This window comes from Schistocerca piceifrons, chromosome 7 (genome assembly GCF_021461385.2).
Source record: "Schistocerca piceifrons isolate TAMUIC-IGC-003096 chromosome 7, iqSchPice1.1, whole genome shotgun sequence".
In the NCBI taxonomy this organism is placed as follows: Eukaryota; Metazoa; Arthropoda; class Insecta; order Orthoptera; family Acrididae; genus Schistocerca; species Schistocerca piceifrons.
The window spans coordinates 271,865,932-271,888,554 of record NC_060144.1 but is presented as its reverse complement, the minus strand read 5'-3'; the positions used below and the strand labels follow the sequence as shown (position 1 = coordinate 271,888,554).

General features: G+C 39.6%; 1 protein-coding gene across 3 annotated transcripts in view; it reads left to right on the top strand.

Annotated features, from left to right (window-relative positions):
- The window catches only part of LOC124804620 (transmembrane protein 53), a 206,484-nt gene that overhangs the window by 171,702 nt on the left and 12,159 nt on the right, over positions 1-22,623 (top strand). For 2 of the 3 annotated variants that reach the window (XM_047264824.1, XM_047264826.1), the window contains exons 2-4: positions 11,876-11,981; positions 13,169-13,471; positions 15,797-16,065. In XM_047264824.1, coding sequence (XP_047120780.1) covers positions 11,892-11,981; positions 13,169-13,471; positions 15,797-16,065 — 662 coding nt within the window. In that variant the 5' untranslated portion in view covers positions 11,876-11,891. Of the gene's footprint in view, positions 1-11,636; positions 11,790-11,875; positions 11,982-13,168; positions 13,472-15,796; positions 16,066-22,623 lie in introns of those variants that run through there. The other variant, XM_047264825.1, reaches the window with a different exon arrangement.

Here is a 22,623-nt window from a genome sequence, read left to right as displayed (position 1 = left end):
CATCAACCTCATGGATGGATGTCAACTTGGCCACAGTGCGTGAACTTGTACGATCTGATCGAAGATTATCCATGAAAATGATTGCAGAAGAACTGAACATCAATCGAGAAACAGTTCGTCTAATAATAACTGAAAATCTTGGTATTGCTGATAATTGGATTTTGCATCACGATAATGCGCCATCCCATACCGCTCTGTCAGTACAGCAATTTTTAACATCAAAACAAATTTCAGTACTACCACAGCCACTTTATTCGCCAGATACCGCTCTGTGCGACTTTTTTGTATTTCCAAGAGTCAAAACGACTGTCAAGGGACACCATTTTCAAACAGCACAGGATGTCCAAAAAGCTGTGACGAGGGCCTTGGACTATATTGCAGAATATGAGTTCCAGAATGTTACCATCAATGGCAGAAGCGCTGGGAAAAATGTGTGCAATCAGAAGGGAACTGCTTTGAAGGGAGAACACTAAACTTGACTAAAACGGTAAGCAACGTTTTTTTTTTCACATCAGTCTCATTACTTTATTGTCGCACCTCGTATAATGCGTGTTGGGGGGAGGGGGGCGGCCGAAAAACAGAACACTCATTGTCATAATGCGGAAACGGAGCGATTTAGCTGATGTCCAAAAGAGCATGTTCGTTGGCTTTCGGGTCAAGTGTGGAAGCAGTTTAGAAACGGCTGAGTTTATAAACTGCATCCCGCGTGATTAAAGTATACCGCGCATGTGAAAATGGCGCTACCTGATCCAGCGCCAAGGCAACTTTGATCCACCACGGGCAATAGATGAGAGGAGCGAATGACGACTGCAAAGATGTATAGGAGCCGAATAGACGTGCAACTGTTGAGCAACTGGCCGCCAATGAACCAAGGGACTACTAACAGTGTCTCCTCAAGGACTGTTCAACGAACGTTGCTGCGCATTGGCCCACACAGCAGGCACCTGGTTCATGCACCCATCATACTGACTGCTATTCATCGGCAAAGAAGGCTGCATTTTGCACGCCAGTACCACAGCTGAACGTCCACCGAATGGCTATAGGTGGCCTTTCCAGATGAATCAGTTTTTATGGTCCTTCGGACCAATGGCCTTTGTACAAGGTCCGGCAGAAAAACCTCCCCTTTAAGGAAAGCTAATAAAAACAAAACCAAATAAGGTAGAACAATTTTATTTATACTAAATAAAAGTACATATTATGCCATTTTAGAAAATACTCTTATGGTCTTACTTTTTAATAAAACATCCTTAAATGGCTTCCTGCACTGTCGACACACTGTTTGAGTCTTTCCCTGAAGTTATTCATTACTCTTTGAGTCATTTCAGGTGGAATAGCTTCAACCTCTTGTGTAATTGCTTCTTTCAGGGCTCGTAAAGATTGTGGACGTTGTTCATAAACTTTTGCTTTTAAATAGCCCCAAAGAAAGAATCACAGGGCGTTAAGTCCGGCGATCGTGGGGGCCAGCCAATGTCTCCACGCAACGAGATCACATGTCCAGGAAACATTTCCTTCACCAATGCCAGTGACTGCCGCGCTGTGTGGGCAGTAGCACCATCTTGCTGGAACCACACGTTCTCTATTTCACCAAAAGCTCCCTTAGTTGCGGTTGGAGAAAGTCGCAGAGCATGGCACAATAGCGTTCACTGTTGACGGTTAAATTCTTGTCATTTTCTTCGAAAAAGTAAGGACCGATCACTCCGGAATTGTAAACAGCACACCATACTGTTACTTTAGGCTATGAAGTGGTCGTTGATGAAGTTCTTGGGATTGTGTTCACACCAGTACCTGCAATTTTGGCTGTTCACTGTTCCGGCAAGGTGAAAGTGTGCTTCATCAGAAAAAAATCACAATATCGTTGGGACGAATGTTCCGAAGAAGGTCTTGGCACAAACTTACACGGACACCACAGTCTCGTTCACTCAGTTCCTGCGTAGTTACAATTTTGTAAGGATGCATTTTAAGATCTCGATGCAAGATTCTTCTCACACTTCGATCAGATATCCGTAATGCTGCCGCATGCTTTTTAGCGGATCGTCGAGGAGATTGTTGAACTGAAGCTCTAACTGCATCAACATTTCCGGGGCTGTTGCAGTCCGTGGTCGTCCAGGTGGTTTCCTTTTTAATGCGGAACCTGTCTCACGAAAGTTAGCAACCCAAGAATAAATTGTTTTCTTATCGGGAACAGGGTCCCGTCGTCCGAGCGCAAAGCGAACGCGAAAAGCACGTTGAGTATTAATAGGCGATTCGCCATTTTGAATAAAATCTTCCACTACGAAGGCACGATGTTCACCAGACCACGCATGGCGTACACTGAAAACTGCACGTAGGCAGCTACTTAACGACGCGCCCCCCACCACTCTGCTCCTTCTACTGTCCGCTGCACGTTACTTTGTAATCGGGGAGTTTTTTATGCCGGACCCTGTAGTATATGGCCCTGCAGCAAACGTTGGAAGGGTCTGGGAGGAGGAGGAGGAGGAGGAGGAGATTGGTGTTTAACGTCCCGTCGACAACGAGATCATTAGAGATGGAGCACAAGCTCGGATTAGGGAAGCATGGGGAAAAAATCGGCCGTGCCCTTTCACAGGAACCATCCAGGCATTTGCCTGAAGCGATTTAGGGAAATCACGGAAAACCTAAATCAGGATAGGTCTGAACCATCGTCCTCAAGAATGCGAGTCCAGTGTGCTAACCACTGCGCCACCTTGCTCGGTGAAGGATCTGGGCTGGAGGAGGGGGCATTATGTCTAGGGAATGTTTTCGTGGCATTCCCTGTGTGATCTGGTCATTCTGGAAGGTACATTAGATCAAAACAAGTACGCATCTATTCTTGGGGACCGTGTCCACCTCTAAATGCAGTTTGTTTTCGCCCAGCAAGGTGACATCTACCAGGACAATGCAACGTGTCAGACAGTTCGCGGTATACGCGCGCGGTTCGAAGACCACGAGGATGGTTTTACCACACTTCCCAGGCCACCAAACTCCCTGGATTTAAACCCAGTCGAGAATCTGTGGGACTACCTCGAACGAGCTTTAAGCGCCATGGATCCTCAGGCGAGATACCAAGCGCAGCTGGCCATGATACTGGAGCTGGCATGATTCCACATCCCTGTCGGTACATTTCAGAACCTCATTGACTCACTTCCTGCACGTCTCGTAGCGGCCTGCGTTGCTAAAGGTAATTATTCAGGCCTTAGACAGGTGTCACATTAATGTTACTGGACAGTGTGTATGTTCTATTTTGTACAGGTCCCACGCACTTGAGCAATATTCCGGGATAGGTCGCACAAGTGTTTTGCATGCAATTTCCTATGCAGACTGATTGCATTTCTCTAATATTCTATCGCAGTCTGCCATCTGGTTTACTTAGAACTGTGCCTACCAGTACGTGAACGTTCCATTTCGTATTCTCACAAGCTGCTACAACCAGCTATTTGTTTGAATTGACGAATTCCAAAAGTGACTCATTGATACTGCGGTCGTATAAGATACTCAGCCGAAAGCAGTGCTACGAATGCCAAACGTTACATAATACGTATTAATTGAAGTCTCTTGAGTGAGCGCGCCAAGTTTCCATCACTTTCAACAGATAGCGTAGCTGCAGGACAGTTTCAAAATGGCGTCTGTAGGTGATGTACGTTACAAGCAACGTGCCGTCATTGAATTTCTCACTGCAGAGAAAGAAACTGTGGGGAATATTCACAAACGCTTGTGCAAAGTAATGGAGCACCTATTGTCGACAGAAGTACAGTTAGTCGCTGGCGCACGCAGGGTAAGGTCATCAGAAGGCGGTTCGGCGGAGCTCCACGATTTGCAGCAGTCGGGGAGACCATCCAAGGCAGTCACACCTGACACGCTGCAGCGAGCTGATGTCACTCGAGAGGACAGACACATTACGGCAGTTGGCGCTGCATCTGTCAATCAGCAGAGGAAGTGTGGATGCAATTATCCGCACTCTTGGATAATCAAAAATGTGTGCAAGACGGGTCCCGCGGTGTCTAACGGTGGATCACAAATCGCACAGAAAAAACATTTGTCTTGATTTGTTCAACGTTTTGAAGATGGGGAGGCCATCTTGTCCCGGGTTGTGACAGGTGATGAAACCTGGGTTCACCATTTTCAGCCCGAAACAAAACGACAGTCGGTGGAATGGCGTCATTCCCACTTCCCACAGAAGACAAAAAATCAAAGCAACTGCTTCCGTCGGTAAGGTCATGATCAGCGTGTTCTGAGACTGAGAAGTTGTGATTCTCATTGATGTCATGCTAAGAACCGCTACTATTAATTCAGAAGTATATATCAACACATTAACAAAACTCAGACGCGCTTCCGGCGGCTTCGGCGCCACAGCAACCCAGGAGATGATGTGCTGCAACACGAGAACGCTCGGTTCCGCACAAGTCTCAGGACTGCTGCCGTCGCAAAACAGGGTTGGGTAGTGTTACCCCATCCACACTACAGCCCTGACCTAGCCCCCTCGGTCTTCTACCTGTTTGCGCCAGTAAAGGATGCCATTCGTGGAAGACATTTTGAGGACGATGAGGTGGTGATTCACACAGTGAAGCACTGGCTCCGCTACCACGACAAGGATTGGTACCGACAGGGCATACACGCCCTCGTTTCGCGCTGGAGGAAGACCATAGAACATGATGATGATGATGATGATGATGATGATGATGATGATGATGATGAGGTCCCATACTCCGGGGAGCGGGAGACCCGCACCGCCGACTAGGCAAGGTCCTAGCGGAGTTGGTTTGTCATTGCCGTCCTCCGACCGTAATGTGGAAGAAGGATGATGATGAAGACGACACAATAACACCCAGTCATCTCGAGGCAGGGAAAATCCCTGACCCCGCCGGGAATCGAACGCTACCGCAAGACCACGAGCTGCGGACATAGAAGGCGATGCAGATAACGTGGAAAAATAAGCTGTGTAGATAAAACCCCATTCTTTCGTTATTTATTTAGTTTTTTATTTACACTTCAAGTTCCGCAGGACCAAGCTGAGGAGCAAATTACCAAGGTCATGGAACGTGTCAGTAGATAAAATTACAACATAAAAGTAATAGCAGATAAAAATAAAATATTTATGAACTCGAAAAAAGTCATTTCATAAGTTTAAGTAAGGACAATCAACAATACAACAAGAATCAGGTTATTTTTTCAAGGAACTCTTCGACAGAATAGGAGTGACCCATGAGCAAACTCTTCAGTTTCTTTGAAAGCGCGTGGATTACTGCTAAGATTTTTGAATTCGAGTTGTAGCTTATTGAAAATGGTTGCAGCAGTATACTGCACACCTTTCTGCGCAAGAGTTAAGGAAGTCCAATCCAAATGCAGGTTTGATTTCTGCCGAGTATTAATTGAGTGAAAGCTGCTTATTCTTGGGAATAAGCTAATATTGTTAACAAGAAATGACGGCAAGGACTAAATATATTAGGAGGCCAATGTCAAAATACCCAGACGCGTGAACAGGGGTCGACAAGAGGTTCGTGAGCTTACACCACTAATTGCCCGAACCGCCGGTTTCTGAGCCAAAAAAATATCCTTTTAGAATGAGAAGAGTTGCCCCAGAATATAATACCATACAACATAAGCGAATGAAAATAAGCAAAGTAGACTAATTTTCGTGTCGAACGATCACTCACTTCAGATACCGTTCGAATAGTAAAAATGGCTGCATTAAGTCTTTGAACAAGATCCTGAACGTGGGCTTTCCACGACAGTTTACTATCTATCTGAACACGTAGAAATCTGAACTGTTCAGTTTCACTAATCATATGCTCATTCTCTGAAATTAAAACGTCAGGTTTTAAACTGTAAAAACTGAGTCTTACTTTGATTTAGCGTTAGTTTATTTTCTACAAGCCATGGACTTAGGTTATGAACTGCACTATTTGAAATCGAGCCAATGTTCCACACAGTATCCTTTACTACCAAGCTAGTGTCATCAGCAAACAGAAATATTTTATATTTACCCCGTAATACTTTATATAAACAAGGAACAGGAGTGGTCCTAATACTAATCCCTGGGGCAACCCCCCCCCCCCCCCCCCACTTGACCGTACCCCACAAAGATCACCATCACAACCATTCTCAACATTGTGAATAATGACCTTTTGCTGTCTGTTACTAAAGTAATAGGTGAACCAATTGTGAGCTACTCCCCGTGTTCCATAACCGTCTAACTTCTGGAGCAATATTTTGTGATCAACACAATCAAACGCCTTAGTTAAATCAACAAATATGCCTAGCGATCGAAACCTTTTGTTTAACCCATCCAGTACCTCAGAGAGAGAAAAAAAAATAGCATTTTCAGTTGTTAAGCGACTTCTAAAGCCGAAATGTACATTTAATAGCAAATCATGTGATATAAAATGATCAATTATCCTTACATACACAGCCTTTTCAATAACTTTAGCAAACACTGATGGCATAGAAATAAGTCTAAAATTTTATAAAGCGGCTTTACTACTGAGTACTTTAATCGTCCAGGAAACTGACCATTCCTAAAGGAAAAATTACAAATATGGCTAAATACAGGGCTAACATGTGCAGCACAGTACTTTAATATTGTGCTAGGCACTCCATCATAACCATGAGAGTCCATAGTCTTCTGTGATTTAATTGTTGACTCAATCTCCCCCTTGTCTCTATCACATAGGAGTATTTCAGACATCAATCGCGGAAAGGCATTTGCCAAGAGTTATATGATTCCCTGTAGAAGCTAAATATTTATTTAATTCTCCAGCAATGCTCAGAAAATGGTTGTTAAATTCTGCACATATATCTGATTTATCGGTAACAGAAATATTTTTACTGAAAAGCTGACTTTATATAGTCGACCTTGTGCTGCTGACAACACACTTCCTTCACAGCTGACCAATTGGTTTTAATTTTATCCCGTGAATTAGCTATTCTCTTTGCATACCACATAATCTTTGCCTTCCTAATAACATTTTGGAGCACCTTACAATACTGTTTGTAATGGGATATTGCAGCTTGATTGTGACTACCTCTAACATTTTGATATAATTCCCTCTTTGTTCTACATGACATCCTTATCCCACTAGTCAGCCACCCGGTCTGCCTATTACTGCTAGTACCCCCGTTTAGAACATTCTAATGGAAAGCAACCCTCAAAGAGCATGAGAAATGTATTAGGAAAAGCATTATATTTATGAAATTACAATGAATTCACTACGCTTAGCTGCATAAAGGCGTTGATATACGTCAACGGTGACAGTCAAAAATGTGTGCCCCGACCGGGACTCGAACCCGGGATCTCCTGCTTACATGGAAAGACGCTCTATCCATTTTTTTTATTCATTTTGTTCGATATTGGTCGTAGCGTTTTGGTCTGGGTGGACGTCACAAGACATCCGTTCAAGTTGATCGTTGATTCTTTGACTCAGTTTTTTTAATTACAGAGAGTGTGCAGCCCTCTGACCGAACACACTGAGCGACCGTGCCGGCGTCCATCTGAGCCACCGAAGATAGTGCGACTGCAGGGACTTGTCTCCGGCACGCCACCCGTGAGACCGACATTCCCAACTTATTGTCCCGCACTATATTCATAATGCCCCTGCCCATTATACTCATTACTCGCGGCTTTTTGCCGATTACCGTAAGAGTTCGGGCTGTGTTTGTGCATCCGCACACACACACACACACACACACACACACACACACACACACACACACATATATATATATATATATATATATATATATATATATATATATATATATTGCTGTTGGATTAACTTTCCTACACAGTTTGTAATTACATATGACATTTGTTTGAGTAGAAAAGCCTTTTAGTGTTAAAATTTGTGCATCATGGTCAGAGAGGCCATTCACTCTTTTACTAACAGAATGCCCATCTAGTAATAAAGAATGAATAAAAATATTGTCTATGGCTGTGCTACTGTTCCCCTGCACCCTAGTTGGAAAAAACACAATCTGCATCAGATCATTTGAATTTAGGAGATCTACCAACATCCTTTTTCTTGTACCATCATACACAAAATTTATATTGAAGTCGCCACATAAAACTAATTTCTGGTACTTGCTACAAAGTGAATCAAGGGCCCTCTCTAGTTTGATTAGAAATGCTCTGAAGTTAGAGTTAAGGGACCTATAAATAACAACAATTAGATGTTTAGTTTCAGTAAATTTAACTGCCCCTGCACAACATTCAAATATCTGTTCAGTGCAGCCTATGGACTCAAAAGGAATACTGTTTTTTTTTTGCGTACATAGCCACTCCCCCACCCCGCAAGGAATTCCTTGAAAAACAGCCAGCTGATCTGTGTGTAATTCTCATTACATTCAACACAGAATTGTCGAAGAAAAAGAATGCGGTGCATCACTTTCTGGGCAACCAACGTACGTTTTGAGACGCGAAAGCTTTTACGTTTCTGGTGATTTATAGTAAGCTTCCAGTCTTTTAGAACTTTCAAATCTTGTCAAAATCTACGTAAATAAAATGGTTCAAATGGCTCTGGGCACTATGGGACTTAACTGCTGTGGTCATCAGTCCCCTAGAACTTAGAACTACTTAACCTAACTAACCTAAGGACATCACACACATCCATGCCCGAGGCAGGATTCGAACCTGCGACCGTAGCGGTAACGCGGCTCCAGACTGTATCGCCCAGAACCGCACGGCCACTCCGGCCGGCTCTCTACGTAAATATTTAAGCAACTTTTACAGATAGTAATTCGTGGCATATAACTGCATTAGATGACCTGTGCAGTTTGTGATGTATATTAATCACCTGACACTAAATATTTGAGACTTTTTTTGCCTTGATAGATGAGCAAAAAGGAATTTGTGTCGAACAGAACGAAGAAATGCTGGGCAAATTTCACGAAGGCAACTTTAGGCTTGTTTCTGATGTTGTTGTTGGCAATTAAATTCAGGGTCATTTCTGTTTAGAAATTGTGTGTCAGTAAAAAATTTGAATCTTCCTCTGAGCACCTAGTAACGAAACTGAAGCAGCCAAGAAGTGTCAAACGAGAAATGGTGGCGACTTCCTTCTCTAGAAGCGGTCATATTGCAGCTATACTTCCGGAGAAGCAAAGGACTGTCATTCACTGCTTATGTCAGTGATACACAACAGTATGCCTACGAAAAGTTCTCGAAGGACAGAAGGGAATCATTCTGCATTATAACAGTGCGCCTTCAGACTCGGTCACTCCTATCGATTTGTTCATGAAGTACACAGATGTTCAACACGTGACTCATCCTCCCTACGCTCATGATCGTGGCTTTGTTCCATGTGATCATTTCCGGTTCGCCACAAGGAAAAATTCCATGAACTGAAGACGATTCACCATCCATGGAATAATCTGAAAATGCTACGTAAGTAAGCTTTCAGCACTTGACGAAAATTAATCGAAAAACTGTCTCCAGATCTGGTTTACAATAATTCAGTAGCGCATAGTTACATTGCGAGAGCTTAGAGATAAAAAAGAATAATCAAAGCAGTTTTATATTTTCTATTGTTTTGCGTTAAGTCGCTTAGATCTTTCATAGTGACCCTTCTGTGCAATAACTTAATAACACGCTAAGTATGAGAGAAAGTAGAAATTCACTTTCCGGAAGTGGAATGGGTGAGACACCCGATCCGTATTCGAAGAGCGCGGGATAAGAATCATGTCTGGCAAACCTGATTTAAATTTGGCTTTATTTCCCCAAATCACGTCACGTGGTGTGGACTTTTAACACACCCACGGCTGTTTCTTACCCATTTCTGTGAAGAAATGGGTAAGAAACTGCCGTGGGTGTGTTTGCTAGTAGGCCCATTTCATCTACAATGACCTAATCTTCGATGAAAAGTTCAAGCTCCAATGTTTCTTCTTACCGCATTAACATACTGATAAGATCTCGTTTCAGCATGGTATTTCTCCAACTTGAGTAACATATGTGTTAAATGTGTCACTTGTAGTATATGGATGATACCAGAGTAGTCTCATTTTGAAAATGAGCGAAATGTAGGTTCCAATTATTGATTTCGTGCATTACAATCAAAAACTCATTAATCGAGTTAAACAATGTGCTCCTCACTTCTAGCCTAGCATAAATAGCAGAATTTGACTCTTATGTTATCAGAAATAAGTACATTGGGCTCATATTTTGCATTCTGGAGGTACACAGCCCAACAGACAAAGAACTTAAGTTACTATTGCTGAACTCTGGACCTTTGTGTACAGCCTCTCGAACTGCTCTACAAGCAGCCCAGCAGTCTTCCCCATCACTCTTCCCTAGTTATGTCTGACCCACGCACTCTTGTATACGCTTCCAAGCAGATTATTTCTATTCAGCCTTTTTTGCGTCACAAATATTTATCAAGCAGCAAGGAATTTATTTTGTCTAGAATGTTTCTGTCGCCTACTCAACTGTGGTGTCATTTTGTAACTCCTCGACCAGTAGCATAAATGTGCATTTCGTCATTTTTTTGTTTCCACGACTTCTTAAATGTATTCTTAAAGACAGTATTTTAATTAACTGACGATAAATTCTATTGCAGAACTAAGTGGAAGATTTCCATTTTTGCAATGGCAATATCAAGTATCGAATCGACACACGAGACACGCTCGAATGGCGTAGTACGTAGACTGCTGTCCGCGAAAGACAGGTGCTCTTTTTTTAATTGCGACCGAGGAACATATAGTAAATAGAGAAATATTTAAAGAGGAGGAGGAGGAGAGAAATATTTTATTTAAACGTCTTTTTCGTTTATGATGATGCTATGACCGACCAATGTGTTCTGTCTGAAGCTATTGCATAACAATTTGTGATTAGGACAAAGTTATAAGCCTGAAGTTGGAACTAGATATTATTTTTATTTCTAAATCCTACGAAAATAATTATGAAACAGTAATTTTTCTTTGCTGGTTGAAGAGAATCGATGGCATATTATTTACGAAACACCGATTTTGTTGAGACTTTCATTGTCAGTTGTTTATTGCATATATCACTATTTTTAAGTCGGTAATCGAATTCAGTGTACTGTAAAAGATGTACGTACTATTATGGGTACAATATAGTCTATTCGACAATCAGATCTGCAACGTAGTTGAATATAATTCTTTCGGATTTCTTGCGGCGTTCAGTGTAAATAGAAAGTTACCGTTGATGTCTTCCCCTGTCCTTATCGTCAAAGGGCGACTGTTGTTGTCGATGCAGTATGTAATTACACAACGATATCAGAAGTAGGACAGAGATATGAAGAATAATCATTTGACATATACTTTGCTTGAGACGCGAGTATGCTAAAAGGCCCGCGTCGAAGTTCCGACGCGAAATGAAATGCAGCCAACCGTATGAAACCAATAATCGAAGCGTACCGCGACGCAGAGACGAAAATAACATGGCGTTAAAACGTAACTGAAATGATATACGTATTGCGTAGCTCTGATGGAACGTTCAGACTCATTTTACGAAACTTTAAGTTCAATTTGAGGTAATTTAAAACATTACAAATGAGCCATAAGTAATCAAACTGTGTAGATGTTATCGACTACTGTCATTCGTGTGCGGATACTCTTTGACAGATGTGTCATAACGATGGTCCTCTACAGCGCTTTATTAACGAATAGTGTTGCGATATTGTTTTTGTTACAATAATTTTGTTTGTAACGCACATGATGATGTCATTCGCTTGCTAGCTTGGTAATATTAGGAAGAATCATAAGCGCTTAAACACTTTGATTTTTTTATGCATTTCATCCAAGGTAACAGCGCATTCGATGAACTACAGAATAGTACCGACTCTACTGTAAGTGCTTTAGTAAAGTACGTATATAGGCATGAATACTTGTTGTAGGCGAAAAATAACCTTTATTATTTTTCTATTTTTTTCAGATATTGGATGTAAGCAATGAGACTGTACAGGGCAGCCCTCACCGTCATACTCAAAGGCACAAGTGCTGCGGGAACTACTTGTGTCATAGATAATAACCATGCCAACGTAAGTAGGGCCTAATATATATTTTTTAGATTTACAGAATGCAAACGAACCGACTTTGTTTTTTCTTCTGGTTGTATACAACTGCCGTATTGGTTTTCTGCACCCGGGATATGCTAGTGAAGACCCTGTGGCTTACAAACTACGATTTTACATAATTATCAGGTTATCGTTAGATCAGCGTCTGTAATTTACCACATGATGGTAATTATTATTTTTTAGCATTGCAGCTATGTGATAGTACAGTGACTGCCCCATCTCTACAGTTTCATGTGATACAACAGTGCTAGCTTTAAATGCATGCTTGACTCTTTAAAAGTACATATATGCATATTCGGTTAAAGTGGACCCATAAAATCTTGGTTGTGGTTACAGACTGATCTGTAGCACAGCCTGAGGTTTAGGTTGGGTGGTAATGTGTGACAGTTTGGTTGCGAGTTGGTGAAGTCAATGAATGTCAAAGCCAAATAACTACATTGTTGTTTGAGCATTTACTAAATTTGCTAACTAGAAACTGGTTCAGTTATAAGAGGTTTTTTGCCAATTTCTATTGTAGCCCTCAACATGAACGCACTCCAACCCCCGGACCACGCCCCCCCCCCCCCCCTCACACATATATATTATATCCAATCCACACAAGTGACACTGTTTCCCCTCTCAAAGAGCAGCCCTCCTTCAGCCTGACGTAATTATTATTCACTTGGTATCATTAGTTCTCACTCCTCCTCTCTTCATCCAAAACCACATAAAATGAAAGTGACTTCCATTCTGCTATCTTTTCAGTGTACTACATCATATCATAAGACATTTTCACATTTCCAGATTGTTTATTAAATGTATACGGAGTAAGGTACACTGCTATCTTTTCAGTGTACTACATCATATCATAAGACATTTTCACATTTCCAGATTGTTTATTAAATGTATACGGAGTAAGGTACACAGGAGCCTCTTTTCAGCCTTCTTTGCCTTGCACTGCATACTGTTTTTCCGAATTTATCGAGATTCCAATGTCTTTCATTTATTGATTTACACCATTAAATTCCAATGCACATTGTTAATAGGTTGATGACTGCATTATCTATGGACTCATTACTTGTTTGACATAATACATTGCTGATACAAGAAGCAACTTTGTGAGTTATATTGGTAGGAAGATAAGTACTAATGCATTTGTTTCTGTTTTTCAGAAATTTCTTCTTTCTGCACCAAATTCAGCATTGCTCTTGAGTTTTCAGAGGAGCTATACAACTAATGAACTTTCAAAAAATCTACAGCTGACAAGTAATGATGAAGTAAAAATTGACAAATCTTTTGGGTTCAAAATTGTTTCCAAGCCTACAAACAAACCACTGGTAGTGTTGCTACCTTGGTTGTTAGCACAACAGAAACATGTCATGAAATATGGAAGATTTTACTTGGACCAAGGGTTTGATGTGCTAAAAGCGTCTCTGACACCATGGCAGCTGCTGTGGCCAACTAAAGGCAGCCAGGTAAGTGGAGATGGTCTTCCATTTTATAGAATATCTCACAGAATAGAGAGAAAATGAAGAGTAGTATTATGTTGTGATTTGTATCATAAAATTCAACAAAATCTGTCTTTAAGGATAGAATGTACAGCATTATTGTAGCCATCCAGTCCAAACTTATTCTTGTTGTTCATGGCAGTGAAATTACTGATGGTTCATTTTATTGGTATGCCTTTTAATGTTGGCCATTCAATAAAATTTTCAACTTCTTATTAAAAGAAATAAACCTGAAGAACAGTGATTGTCGTATTAATAGAGACACAAATAGCGATATGAAATACTAAGGCTGAAATTTTCTGCATTGAAACCCCTTCCTAAGAGTTAAAAAGAGAGAAATAAAGAGTACTGTAAAAAATAACAATTTAAAACATAGAACAAATATAAGTAAAATAAATGACTAGATTAATAATAAATGCGTAAATATATTAATTAGGTGTGTTGAAAATACTCTGACAGCACACTGTGTACACCTTATTTTCCAAAAATGGTATTTCAGAAATCACCTTTATTACATGTAGATGTATGTAGCCCAAAAGCATCTTTAATCTTTTTTGTAACATAAGTTTTCATTTTTCAGAACGAATTAACAGTGAAGGGTAATTTGCAAAATTGCAAATTATTACAAAATTCGACTATACAGTTTTCAAGAACGTTAATTACATATCATCTTTTACATGAGAAACATTTTTATGTATCATTTTATTGAAAATATCCAAACCTAATGTGCCAAATTACATTTTAGGGACAAGAAAATACATATTGAATAATTTTTACCCTCCTCTATACACCCACCAAGTTTCATCGAGATCGATTATTGACACTTGGGAATGTTCCGTTGTAAGTGTGTTCGCCACTCAAAACTATTTGGTTACTTAATATTCTCATCAGACAAAACTTTTACAGGACAGCAGTAACAAAGACATTATGATAAGTAAGACAGACAGTTCTGGATGGACCTCGTATGTAATATCAGTCGCATGTTCTGTCCTCCAAACTAATACTGAACCGATACATCTCTCTGGTGGAGAGGATTCTAGTTCAGTTTGTGAAGATAATGCAATTTGAAGCAGATACCTGAATTATGCTTGAGAGCCCATACTTTCAGTATAAACTTTGCCCAGTCTCATTTATAAAGGTCAGTTTCTATAACCTTTTCTATGATGATTCCTTCAAACAATCCGTTGTCTGTTTCTTTGCCAGATTTCGAAACAGAGGTCACTTCTGTACAGAAAGGATTGACCTAGAAAGGATATATGGATTGAGTCTTTAGTAAAGGGTGGCAGTCACAAAGAGTAGACAAGAAAGCTACATGTCTTCTTTCGCAATCAGTGTTTTGTGTCCTCTCATCTGTGCTACTCCTATGACTGTCCGCGAGCACCCACAGTAATTTTTCAGGGAGGGCACAGCTCATCTAAAATTGGCATTTTTTATATAAATAATTTGGTCAGTTTCAGGATGTGTCATGCAATAAGGATTACCTATGTGAGACAAAAAACTTATTATATTCCAGAGAATTGGTGGTTATCCACTCACTTCTGTATTTGTAATGATAATTCTGCAGCGAATATAAATTCTGTACTCCAGATCCCAGGGTGGAGCTATTATAAAATCGTCTAAGTCAGTGGTAATGAAAAGGTAGAAAAAGGGGGGGGGGGGGTTATGTACATGGAATTAGACATTGAAGATTCACTGTTCCATAAAAGCAGCTACATCTGGAAAGAAGTTTCCTTTTATTGGTGGCATGCCTCGCAATAGAGCTGTCTTACAAATAGCAATAGAGGAGTGAACTGCTTAAGAATTGTTTAAAAAATAAAAATATGTATCAATTTTCAAGTCATATTCTAAAATTTGAGGAACTTCTGGGGACAAATATCACATAGAAAACTTAAGGTTGGATAGATAAGGAGACCTATAATCTGGATTTTGCAAAAAAAGTGTTCTGTATATCATTTTTGTTAGTGCCTAGCCTTGGCTTGAAATCTTTTAGTTCTGAGGAAGTATTCTTTCTTGCATGTGGTGTACAGGTCTTGCCCATGTAGTATAAAAAGTATATTGGCAAGTGTGTACCAGTGTACTTATGGCCATGAAAGAGATCCTTGTTGAGGAACATGGCAGTTATATGGGAAATGTAGTGAAAACTGGAGCTTCATAACAAGTTTGCAACAGCAGTGATAATTTTAGCACTCTAGCCTTTCCACCCATTCTTGCTCATTACTGCTCCATTTTCTCCTAGAATATTAGCTATTAAAATATATATTATCTCTTAATCAGATATTTTTCTGATTTCAGCTAATTGCAGAAGATCTCCTGCAGTTCCTCCATCTAAATAAATTTTACCAGCCTCTTCTTCTGCATGGCTTTTCTGTTGGTGGCTACTTATGGGGAGAAGCACTTGTTAAAATTAAGCAAGACATGGAGCTATACCAACCAGTTGTGGACAGAATTGCTGGCCACATCTGGGACAGTGCAGCTGACCTGACAGAAATGCCAGTAGGCTTCCCGAAAGCAGTTTTCCCAAAAAATTTAGTACTGCAAAATGCATTTGAGAAGTACATCAGGTATTTATATTATAAATCAATGTGTTCAGTACTGTAGCAAAACATAGTTGTGCAAAGTTTAATTTTTAGTTCCTTCATTATACATGGCATTATTATTATCCTTCATTGGCACTGATAGACAAATGATTTACTGATGTAACACGTGTTAAGCCAGTAGTCATGTTGGGGCTTACTGACTATTTTGCTGGGGTATTATACTTGACTGAATATTGGAATATTAGGAAAAGATGGGGATTGGAAAATACAAAGAAATGTAAAAAAATTCTGAGATTTGTAAATGTTGAGCAACAACAGCATTGACAGATTTGCAGCCTTACCTGGTTTTATTGTAGGAGGGGTTATACAAAAGAAATGTTAAAGATGTCAGTAAATTACACTACTTTGAACATATTATAGCCTATTGTTGAATTTATTCCTCAAATGAATTAATAGTACATGGATGTGAACTTTAAAACTTTCCCGGTGTATAGATTGTTCCATAAAATTTTGGGCTGAATGATGGATATTGGTAACTTGCTGCCACAACATTTTGGCACAGTCTTCTGGCCATCTTAAGGCATATAATGGCGAAACTACACTGAGCCCCCATGTTTAAACTGCATTGGTGCATGCGTGGCGTACCAATTGTCACTAAGCGTGCATTGACAGAGTACGCACATATCCGCTGCAAGTCTGTGCGCTGCTGGGAGTGTCTTCTTCAATATCAGATCAATCATCTTTACATGGTAAAGTTGCAGTATGACACCAATAACACAGTGAAGATTTTCTGGAATAGGATTCCATGCATTATCTGATTGGAAACCACCAACCCGATTGTTAAGGGACTTGGAATGTATTATTTCCACTGATTCATTGATAATGGCTTTGTAAAAGTTTGAAGTATATGTATTTCATTGAGTGACCAGTATGATTACAGCTTTATGTGATAGAAGTTATGTTGTTATTGAGGTGGTCAGTATGCTACTTGTATTCCACAACACATACCTGAGCAGTGTACTTCGTTTGTACTATACATGATTTTCCACACTCAGACAGAATCTTATAAACACGTGCTTTGTGCAGATTTCTGATGGAAGACAAAAGATCACTTTAACCTTACTTTTTCTGGCTACTCTTGCCTATTTTCGGAGAAATATTTTCAATCTATGGTAGGTAGGCTGTCATTTTGAAGGACACAGCTTCCTCCTTGTTGTGCTAATTGTATGTTTGTAGTGCTCTTTGTGTCTCTGAGATCAGTATCAACTTTCCAGCTACACAGCTTCAAGGTGTTCCAATTCTGCTTGCAGGTTATTGCCATCTGAGATGGTATGGGCTCAGTGAATCATGGTGTTCAGAATGCCCATTGTTTGTGCTGGATTCTGGCAAGTAGTAGCCTGTAAATGCAGGTCTGTAGAGCGAGCTTTTGAAATATTGAATATCCAAGTATACAATCACTTTTATGTTACACCAAGATGTCTAAAAATGGAAATGTCCTACTAAGGTGTAAAAGTAGGAACAGAACTTGATTCTCAAATTCCATAGTAAATTTTATGTTTTCTTTTATGGAATTTAGTGTTGAAGGAACTCTCAGAGACTGTCCAAAACACAAGGTCAAACTACAAAAGTGTCAGCATATCACAAAAATGCTGCTGGTTTTAAAACTTCAGAGTTGAGTGTCCACTCTCAGAATCTTCCACAGAAAGGTTCTAGGGGAAATGACAGACGCCCCATGGCAACACTGTCACATAATAAAACATTCATTTTATTAATATAGTCCTCCTGTGATATAAGTGAAACACCAGTGGCATACTTGTCTTCTCCAAAACAGCAAGTCCAGTATCGCAGAACACTGTAATTCTACTGGTCATTCAATGAAATGCAATAAAACAAAAATTTCCTGTAGGAAGGTGGCTCCACACGTAGAGGGCCAGCAATAGGAAAGTGTGGAGAGGATAAGGTTAGTGTAAGCATTGCAGCAGAAAGTAGGCAGACAAAATCCACATTGTCAAACAGTGTTGCTGAAGAGAAAAACTGGGTTCATTTGCCTACGGTACGTATTTTACATTAGATGTATGAGGAGAATAATATATTTAGTACACATTTTGATCAGTCGTCTACGTGAGAGAAACCTTACTTCACATGTTGATGATGCTATGTCAGCTGCTCCACAGCTACAGTCTGCGCAGTCTGCGTCTTGTCACTAGCTAAGAACAGCTGATGCAACTTGGTGAAAACATAAAGTACCACTGCACGCACACAGGCACGCACCCCCCCCCCCCTCCCCACCCCCCCCTACCCCCGCCCCTCCACACACTCTACATACAAAGAAAATGTTTCCATCTAAACTAGTTACAATATTTGTCATTTTGTGTGATTTGGACTGAATTAAAAGTAAAACTGTAACACACAATTGCTTGATGGTTCCTGAATTGCAATTCATTGTAAGCATGCAAGTTCTGCACTTTTCCATGACAAATAATAGCAGACTGTGTAGATGAAAATGTGAAAAAGCTGACTTCTTTTTTGTATTTTTGTTCACAAATGTGTTATGGAGTGCCAGCGGCCTTGCCACAATGGTAACATTGGTTCCCATCTGATCAACGAATTTAAGCTGGGCTGGACTAGCACTTGGGTGGGTGACCATCCAGTCTGCCGAGCACTGTTGGCAAGCTGGGTGCTCTCAGCCCTTGTGAGGCAAACTGAGGAGCTACTTGACCGATAAGTAGCAGCTCCGGTCTTATAAACTGACGTAAGGCCAGGGGAGAGGTGTGCTGACATGCCCCTCCATATCCACGCCCAGTGATGCCTGTGGACTGAGGATGACACAGTGGGTGGTGTTGTCGGTTGGTACCATTGGGCCTTCATGGCCGTTCGAGTGGAGTTTGGTTTTTAAATTTCTTATGGCATCATGTTCTTAGGTAACTATTCTTAGAGGAAGAAAACATTTGTTACACGAAGGAAAATGTGTGGTGGCTGCTTGAGACCTCTTGAAGACATCTTATTAAGTAGTATGAAGATTCTTTTCAATGATAAATTGCAATTTGAAAATGACAGTAACATTCCTCATTACAATAGTAGGAAGAGAAATTCTTGAACACTAATCATCAATCATCCATAATGCAGCACGGAAATGAGTGAGGTATTCAGCCACAAAAATCTTCGACAGCTTATCCTTTGGAGTGAAGAATCTAATGGCTAACAAAATTAACGTCAGACACAAGCTGAAATAATTACATCTGCTTGACTATTCCAATTTTCTTTTTTTAAAAAGTGTGATTTCATTGTGTGTGTGTGTGTGTGTGTGTGTGTGTGTGTGTGTGTGTGTGTGTGTGTGTGTGTAAATGTAGTTAGATGTAAACCATTGTGCATAAAAAAAATTACTTTTAACAAAGGTTAATGCAAATGACTGCAGTATAAATGGTTAGTATGGTGTCAAATTTTTTGCTGAGAAAGAGCATTATGAGTATGAACTAGCTCAATCCACTCTACATTGAGAGACCACATTTGCTATCCATGAAAAAAGCAAAGAATTTACTATCTTCTTCGAACACCAAACTACCTAGCTGGTTGTCTTTGGGCAATATATCAAAACTTACTGTTATGTCATTTATAACAAGTTAATGTCTGCTTACTTCATAAAATACAATTTCCCAATCAATAAAGGCTAGGATGTTCTCATAAACTATTTAAGCAACTGATATTTTGACAAACAGAAACATTTTTTAAACCATAAGTCTTTAAAACCAAGGGCTAGTGTTACCTTACATTGTTTTATAGAGTCTGTCATAGTACTGTCATCACTGATATCTCTGTTGGTTTCCAAACATCTGTCTTGTATCCATCTTCACCTTACTGTCAGTCTCCTTCCTGAAGCTTTTCAGTGTGCTGCACAGTCTACCCATACTGAAGTGGGGATATTTATTGCTTCATGCACAAGCGATTCAGCGTCCTCTGTCTCGAATGTTTTGTTGTTTTCTGCCACACAGATTTGGACACAGATTATACTAGCAGTGGTATGGGGTAAATGCAAAATTGTGTGCCACAGTCACTTGCAAGGAATTTAAGGCTGAAAATTTCAAAAGTGAAGCCATTATTTAAAAACGGCGACAAGTATAAGGTAAAAAACTATCGCCCAATATCTCTCCTCCCAGCACTTTCAAAAATATTAGAAAATCTGATGAATGACCATAATTTACTAAACAGAAATCAGCATGGCTTCCAAGCACGTAAAAATACCGAAACAGCAGTAATGTGCTACACTGAACAAATAATCAAAACTCTAGAAAAAGATTATAGTGTAGTAGGAGTAAATTTAGACCTCTCCAAAGCTTTTGACACTGTGCACCAGGACATTCTTTTAGAAAAATTGGAAGCATTGGGTATACATGGGATAGGAAAAAATGGTTTGAATCATACCTAAAAAACAGAACACAAGTTGTAGGACTAACATCAACTTACTCCAACCACAAAATAAATTCAGTATCAGAAGCAAAAAAAATGTAGAAACAGGAGTACCACAAGGCAGCTTCCTAGGGCCCATATTGTTTCTTGTCTATATAAATGATTTTCAAACCTCAGATGATGCAGCCAAAGAAATAATATTTGCAGATGATACTAGTGTGATAGTAAGTGCACCAAAGCAATTGCTACCAACAACTGCTGATAAAGTACTAAATTACATCCACTCTTGGTTCAATGCAAAAAGGTTGACATTGAATGTAAATAAAACAAATTATATGCAGTTTGGGAAAAGATGTCAAAATTTAATCTTGATCTGGTGTGGGGTGACAAAGCCTTAGACAGAGTGACATCCACAAAATTGCTGGGGATTCATGTGGATGAAAACTTAAATTTTAATGACCATGTAATAAAACTTGCACAGAAACTTAATTCAGCCTGTTTTGCCCTCAGAATTATTGCAAATGTTTGTGCCTCAGAGGGTGCCAGAATGGCATATTTAGGCTATTTTCAATCTCTTGCCACATACGGAATAATATTTTGGGGTTCCACAACAGGGCGCCTAAAACAAATTTTTTTGTTGCAGAAGAGGGTCATCCGAATAATAACTCAGTCATCCACAGACACACTGCAAATCCATATTCAAAAAGCTTAGAATACTTACTATACCATCATTATACATATACAAATGTGTATTGTATGTCAGGACCCACATTGCAGATTTTCAGACAAATGCCGACTTTCATAACTACAATACCCGTAATAGCGCAGCACTCCATACCCAGCGAACAAAAAGAACGAATACACAAAGGCATGTGAGCCATATCGGTGCAAAACTGTACAACACACTGCCAGTCAACATCAGGCAGTTAGAAGATGATAACAAATTTAAAACAGAATTTAAAAAATTTCTAGTAGAACAATGTTTGTATTCTGTAAATGATTATGTAGGTCAATATTTTTTTCTGATGACATTTATAAAGGCAAAATGGAAAATACTCTATCTGTACCTAATCATTCATTACATTTACATACTTAAATGACAGCTGTTGTGTGATGTAAATATATACTTAAGCAGCGTTGTGTATATAAGGACTTGCCGTTTAGGGAGGACAAAACTAAAGCCTTGTGAAAAACAGACTATGCATTTAAAATAACAAGCAGGGATATATATATATAGGCTATATTAATTTCATTGTATTATTATTAACTTCATTGTATTATTTTGTTTCGTACTTTTTTACGTATATATTGTTTGTGTCCCATTTCTATGAAATGGCCTTACATGTACCCTTGACAACATCCATACAATATTTATTGTCAACGGATGGATAAATAAAATAAAAAATAAACAAAATAAAATAAATAAGTTCATAAGTTTTGTCACGCATCTGCCGTAAACTGTACAGAATATATTTATTTTGAGTTAGAGCACAATACCATCTTTCCTGTGTTTGCACTCAGTACTTTTTCTGTAACAGCTGAATGATAACTGACATTGTCCATTACACTGACTAACTTCGGAGCAGAATATAGCAAGAACTGTCCAGTGAACCACATCTTGAAATTGGCAGCATTCCTTTCCAAATGGTAGTCACTACTGTTTTTCTTACACCTAAATACAAGTTGGCTACCAGAAGCAGAGCCAGCATGCAGAAGATACTATTCAAGAACCTTTTCCTATAGGAACTGTAAAACTGTCAGTACCATAACTATATTATGAGAAGGAAAGTTGCTACTCACCATATAGCGGAGATGGAGTTGGGGATAGGTACAACAAAAAGACTCACACAGTTAAGCTTTCAGTCATTAACACCTTCAACACTAGTCATCTGTGTGTGTGTGTGTGTGTGTGTGTGTGTGTGTGTGTGTGTGTGTGTGTGTGTGTGTGTGTGTGTAGTGTTGAGGAAGGCCTTAATGGCTTAAAGCTTTAATTGTGAGAGTCTTTTTGTTGTGCCTATGGAGTCTTCATCTCCACTATATGGTGAGTAGTAACTTTCCTTATCATAATATTGTTACACTCCAGCCTGGATTTTCCATCAGTACCGTAAATCATTTTTCAGCAGGTTTTTTTGGGATGATTTTTATTCTTCCTTTTCTTCTAGGTAAAACACTTTGAAC